This window comes from Gymnoscopelus braueri (genome assembly GCF_963280865.1).
Source record: "Gymnoscopelus braueri genome assembly, chromosome: 4".
In the NCBI taxonomy this organism is placed as follows: Eukaryota; Metazoa; Chordata; class Actinopteri; order Myctophiformes; family Myctophidae; genus Gymnoscopelus; species Gymnoscopelus braueri.
In genome coordinates, this window is record NC_137605.1 from 3447770 (window position 1) to 3454876 (window position 7107).

At 43.6% G+C, this 7107-nt stretch overlaps 1 protein-coding gene across 1 annotated transcript in view; it reads left to right on the plus strand.

Annotated features, from left to right (window-relative positions):
* Nucleotides 1-7107, plus strand: part of kcnn4 (potassium intermediate/small conductance calcium-activated channel, subfamily N, member 4) — a 57498-nt gene that overhangs the window by 38917 nt on the left and 11474 nt on the right. Inside the window, exon 6 of the mRNA XM_080425302.1 lies at nucleotides 6084-6205. Coding sequence (XP_080281428.1) covers nucleotides 6084-6205 — 122 coding nt within the window. The remainder of the gene's footprint in view (nucleotides 1-6083; nucleotides 6206-7107) is intronic.

Sequence of the window (7107 nt, forward strand, 5' to 3'; positions counted from 1 at the left end):
CATTACATTCACCCATTCACACACACACACACACACACACACACACACACACACACACACACACACACAGAGATGAGGGAGGGAACCATGCAAGGCACCAACCTGCTCATCAGGGAGCAATTAGGGGTTCAGCGTCTTGCTCAGGGACACTTCGACACTAACTCTGGGGGAGCCCGGGATCGAACCGGGAACCTCACGGTTTCCATCCGGCCGCTCTACCCCTGAGCCACTGCTGACCCGGCAGTCAATCTGGGATGTAATGAACGTGTGGATGAGTTGGAAAATGCTGGAAATGTCAGAGTCTCCTTATGGAGGACATGAAGTTAACAACGGAGCGGGTGGTGATCCACTTCATTCTCCTGTGGGAGCTGGATCTTCCAATCAAATCAGAAGCACTTCAGAGTTCAGAGTTCAGAGTTCAGAGTTCCCACAGCAAACGTTTTCACTAGCTAGCTCCCCTCCCGTCAAAGCCTGACGCGATGCACCAGCGTTGCCAGATTCTGCCAGAGAAATACGCAAACCAAGGTCTGTATGAAAACGAGCCCAAAAGAAGCGTCCGTAGGGCCACCATGATCTATCTATACAGTATGCATCGGCTGTTTGAAAATAGCCGATCTACAAGCTCTGTGAGTTGTGAGCTTGTAGATCTGCTATTTTCGGAGGAAAACAAAAGGTGAAAAAATTTGGATTATTTTTGAAACAATTTGACAACATGATCAACATGAAACATGAAAATGTTTGAGAGCCACTGGTTTAAACAACATTATACAAGCCCCAAATAAACAGCTAAACACTATAGGCAACTAAAACATAACCCACAACTATATACCGATAATACGTACAGGCAACTTCACAGAAGAAAGAACAAGGCCTCAGAGTGGCTCATAAAAAGCAGACATGGCAACGATGAGGCTGAACAACAACAGCTGACCTCCAGGATACGGCCAACGGGCTGGAAGTGACGAGATGTCCTCTTTTTCCACGTTGTGCGCCTGATGTTATGGTTCCTGTAGGCTTTTTATAATATTATTCTTTCCTTAACCCGTTAAGACCAGGGGGAACGCATCTGTGTGTATTTTTTTTTATTTCTTTGGGCTATTCAAAAATAGCAGATATACAAGCTCATAGCGCGGCACCGAGTGCCGCGCTATGAGCTTGTAGATCTGCTATTTTTGGAAAAATCGTGAAAATGTGTGCAAATCTTTGAATATAATATATTCCGAGATTTGCACAGATTTTCAAGTTATATTATATCTTATTTTAAAGTGAACATTTGTAAGTCAAATATTTTGCTTCTGGGGGATTCTACAAATGTCTTCTAAATCCTAACAGTTTTTTGGAAAAAACGTATGTTTCTATATCAGTGGTTCTCAAACATTTTCATGTCAAGGACCCCCAAAATGACATGTATTTGGCCGTGGACCCCCCCATCTCAAGATATGTTGTTCCAGGGACCCCCATGAAGCAAAGATTTGAGTTACAAATGTTCCCTTTAAAAATATATATTCAAATATTTGCACAAAATGTGCAGATTTAAAAAAAATAATAATAGCGGAGCTACAAGCTCATAGCGCAGCACTCGGTGCCACGCTATGAGCTTGTAGCTCTGCTATTTTTGAATGGCCAAAGTGTAGAATAATGGTTTAAGTGGTCACACAGATGCGTTCCCGGTCTTAATGGGTTAAATAGGCAGTGCCAGAGGACAGGATAGTGTGGGAAACGGGGGGCCGGGGTGTGTGTGTGTGTGTGTGTGTGTGTGTGTGGCGTGTGTGTGTGTGTGTGTGTGTGTGTGTGTGTGTGTGTGTGTGTGTGTGTGTGTGTGTGTGTGTGTGTGTGTGTGTGTGTGTGTGTGTGTGTGTGAGGGGGGGGGATTAGGGGATGAGTCGTGCCGTTGTCTTTATCGCCTCGCAAGGCGTCAAACGCGGGAAACAATCTGGCCGTACGCAGGAAGGAGGCTAGTGTCAGACCAGGACGACTTAAGAGGACGGACAGGAAACTGTGTGTGTGTGTGTGTGTGTGTGTGTGTGGTTGTGTGGTTGTGTGTGCGTGTGTGCGTGTGTGTGTGTGTGTGTGTGTGTGTGTGTGTGTGTGTGTGCACACGCGTGCGTGCGTGCGTGCGTGCGTGTGTGTGTGTGTGTGTGTGTGTGTGTGTGCGTGTGTCGTGTGCGTGCGTGTGTGTGTGTGTCAGCGGTGGAAAACGTACTCAAATGTGTTACTTAAGTAAAAGTATCGATACTGCAATGTAGAAATACTCTGTTACAAGTAAAAGTCCAGAATAAAAAAATGACTTGAGTAAAAGTACAAAAGTATTGGTATCCAAATGTACTTAAAGTACCAAAAGTAGAAAGTACTCATTATGCAGTGTCCCATGCATTACACAAGTTTTCAAATGTATATATGTATAAAAAGTCTTTCGAAAATAGCCGATCTACAAGCTCACAATGCATCGCAACGCATTGTGAGCTTGTAGATCGGCCATTTTCAAATGGCCTAAATATATATAGGGCTGAAGTGGTTAATGTATGTTTTGTAATAACAATAAAACAAATCTGTAACAAAAGTTTTCAAATAGTTAGTAGTGGAGTAAAAGTAAACATTTTGGATCCGAGATGTAGTGGAGTAGAAGTAAAAGTATTGGAAATTGGAAATACTCAAGTAAAATACAAATACCTCAAAATTTTATTTAAGTACAGTACTCAACTCCACCACTCACAACGCGAGGCCTTGTGTGCTTGTAGATCTGCTATTGTCTGAGCTACAGCCTGGGTACTGGGTAACGTGTATTGTAGTGTAATATAACAGTACCTTGAAGAGGCTGTCGTGCATCATGTGAGAGACTGGCGGCTCAGTGTTCGGTTGGGGAGGATGCGACCACTTCCTGTTGGCCGGGGGGGTGCATCCTGCTGCAGGGTGCATCCTCACACCTCTCTGCTACAGAGAGGGGAAACAGGGGAAGAACATCTGGACATCTATCTATTAATAACCCTGAGACCTGTTCTAACCTACTGTATACCTTATTAATAACCCTGGACCACATTTAGACCTGTTCTATACCTTATTAATAACCCTGGACCACATTTAGACCTGTTCTATACCTTATTAATAACCCTGGAGCACATTTAGACCTGTTTCTAACCCAGTGGTTCTCAACTTTTTCTGGCCGCGACCCCCCAAAATAATCATATTTGAACTGTGGACCACCCACCCTGATTCCACTGATAAATATTGTGAATATAGCCGATCTACAAGCTCACAATGCCTTGTGAGCTTGTAGATCGGCTATTTTCGCCTCTTTCTTATATTATTTGACAATTTGGCCAATGTTTGACCAGTTTTTATGGTATAGTTTGTTGATTACATTTGATACAGTATACTGTAATGCATTTTTTAAATATTTAATTTAAACTTTTCTTAGGTATCAAAAAGGTCTTAAAAGTCCTTACACTTTACTGTCATCTGGGGACCCCCCCCCCAAAATCATGAGGGGACCCCCGACCCACAGGTTGAGAACCATTGTTCTAACTTACTGTATACCTTATTAATAACCCGAAAATAGCAGATCTACAAGCGAGGCGTTGTGTGCTTGTAGATCTGCTGCTTTCGACTAATGTTCCCCTCAGAATAGGGATTCTATGGTTCATGTGGTTAATGTAATGACCCCTGGTCAAAAATTAAAAAAAATATTTATATCCAACCTTTACATTTGGTTACATTTTAACCATCACTTACAGTATAGTATCATACATAATGATAATAATAACTAGAAAATGTGCTCCTCGGAGCACAGGTCTCCGCCAGGCGAGTACTGTTCCTGATTAATCCTGTCTTACCTATTTATATTACATATTGTGATGATGTCACGTGAAGCTTGACCAATGTTAGCTTGGCTGAGACGGACACACACACGGAGGGTAAAACTCTCCTGGCGGAGACAAAAATCACACCCAGTGTGAAGTGAGCGGTGTTATTTAGAAACAACAGTGGTCATCACAGTGATGGAAGCTCACTTTTAAAAAAAAAATATTTTTTGAAGTGCGTGGTGCTATTTATAGGTTATTATTTCATCATGCGTCTCGCTAGCCAATCAAAGCAAAGGGTCTGAATAGAGTCAGCCAATCACGGTACAATATTACATATTGTCACGTGTCACGTGAAGCTTGACCAATGTTAGCTTGGCTGAGACGGACACACACACGGAGGGTAAAACATACTCTCCACCATGCCTTCAGCCTGGCGGAGACAATAATAAATAGTGAAGATAACATTAGTGTGATCGTTAAAGCGATCCCACAATGATCGCTAAAGCGATCCCACAATAACAATAATAATAATAATAATAATAATAATAAAAATAAGGGTAATAATAATAATAAATGTAATAATAATAAGGGTAATAATAATAATAATAATAATAATAAACGTAATTTTATAGCACCTTTCATGACATGACATGCAGCTCAAAGTGCTTTACAGAGCAAGAATAAATAATTTAACAAAAGCATAAAACAACATTAAAATAATAGCAAAAAGGCAGTGAATCAGGCAGAGCAGTGAGGACATGAATAACAAACATCCGTAGGTGAAGCTGATATGACATGATGTTTGGTATCCAGTAGGAGCCTAGATGTCTCCTCCAGGATATGACATGATGTTTGGTATCCAGTAGGAGCCTAGATGTCTCCTCCAGGCCTGATAGCTGTTGTTATGGTTCCAGCCTGTCTGTTATGGTTCAGCTTGTCCTTGCAGCAGTTACACTAGAGCAGTGGTTCTCAACCAGTGGTCCGGGGACCACCTAGTGGTCCTTTGAGGGGGTTCCAGGTGGTCCCCAGCAAAATGATGGAGAGTTGGAAACGCGTTTCGAGGTTGTAGATCTGCTACTTTTGCTATTTTTGAATTTTAATCCTGAAAAGTAACAGTTTTGGAACATATGAGGTTTCCAACCCGACAGAGACTATCTGGTAATAATCAGAAGGTCACTGTTCAACTCCCGGCCCTGAGCAAGACACTTAACCCCTAACACCCCCCCCCCACCCCCACCCCCCAGACTGCTGGATGACGCTGAAACACAGGATTTAACAATGTATCTACCTTACTGTTACCCCATACAATGTATCTACCTTACTGTTACCACATACAATGTATCTACCTTACTGTTACCCCATACATGTCTTTAATCTTCCACGTCCTGTTTTGAAATCACATTGATATATGACTCAGACAGGGTGTAAACATGTGGTGGATTCTTCATCAGAGTGTTGCATCTGGACGCTCTCTCTCTCTCTCTCTCTCTCTCTCTCTCTCTCTCTCTCTCTCTCTCTCTCTCTCTCTCTCTCTCTCTCTCTCTCTCTCTCTCTCTCTTATCTCTGCCTCGTTTCACTCTTGATTAAAGCCTGAAGACCACAGAGTTTTCGGCTCCGATGCCGATCCTGATTTCGGGGAGTCCTCCTACTCCACCGAATCCGATAAGAGGATTTCTGCCTGACAGCAACGATGTATAAAATACACCTAAAGTTAACTTGATTTTATCAAAAAATCGCGACACATCGGCTGCATAATTGGCGATACCGCTGTGGTCAAACAGATAATAATAGCCGCAACCCGATCTCACACGACTTCGTATACAGTGCACGGACTGTCATTCCGTGCATAGACACCTAGAAGACCCGAAAATCCGTGCATAGCCGCCTCGCATCCCCTCCATTGACTAAACCATTTCGGAGGCGCGCAGTCTCAAGCGAACTGGAGCCACGTGAGGGACCACCGAGTGAGCTAAAGCAAACGAGTTGCGCCATTCGCTTGAGCCTACTCAGTGCCGTTTGAGTTATGTACCGATAGGCACAGAATGGTAAATCATGTTGTGGGGACTGCTCTGCTTCCGGGTTGCAACCGGTTACGCCCACCGTGGGACTCGCCGTACATATGCACGGATTTTGGGGGTTTTCTAGGCGGCTATGCACAGAATGACGAGCACTGGGTCCGTGCAATGAATGTACACTAAGTTGTCTGAGATCAGGCTGATGGCCCATATATCAGTCAGGTTCTGCTCTTGACGTTGGTTGTGTTGTGTTTCTGTGGTTCTTCAGATCCGCCATGCCGCTGCCAACGTGCTGAGAGCGTGCTGGCTGCTGCACCGCACCACGGTAACCCGGGGCAACGGAGGAGAACACCGCCGGCACCAGAGATGTCTGGTGGAGGCCATACGAGTGTGAGTTCACCACTTAAAACCCCATTATGGGTAAACAGAGGTCCCTCAGGGCTCAATACTAGTGTCTTTTCTGTTTTCTGTTATTGTGGGGAAAGCTTTCGCTGAAAAGAGCCGATCGACAAGCTGATTGATTGAATTGATTGATTGATTGATTGATTGATTTATTTAGAAAGACATGGAAAAGGTAGGCGAGGAGGAGAGTGGGCGGGATTAATCGACTGTGACCTCACTGTCGAAGGGCCAAGCTCAGATTACTTTTCAGCCTAATTATTCAGAAAACCCCAGACCACAGAAAATCCACTGAATGTTCTAAGTTCAGGTTTTTTGGGTGTAATTGAGGTCATAAAACCCCAAATAAAACATTGAAAATAAAAAAAGTGAAAATGAATGTCATGATACCTTTAAGGCTCGGCTGGCACAGTATTCCTGTGTTAGCTGATAAGAGAGCAGGAGGGGTCATCACCGCCCACACCTATACAGTGTATGGACAGGATGTGTTGTTACTCAACATGCTGAGTAACAGACTGACAGTGTTTAATGGCCGATCCTGACCAGGTTGATGACTGTTTGTCTAACACTCCCTGTATATCATCTACAGTCCACAGTGTGACACTCTGCCATTATATAAACATATGTATTACTGTGTATCTACATGGCATGACACTCCGCCATTATGTTAAATAAAGATCTGACACAGCCACAACCTGCCTGTATTCACCCACTGACATCAACCATGTCATGTCATTATGTTACACCCCACAGTGGCCTGGCTGTCAACTTTCTATGCCTTAGGCACACACACAGACATGGATATTTTACACTTTGGGCTATTCAAAAATAGCAGATCTACAAGCTTGTAGCGCGGCACCGAGTGCCGCGCTACAAGCTTGTAGATCTGCTAT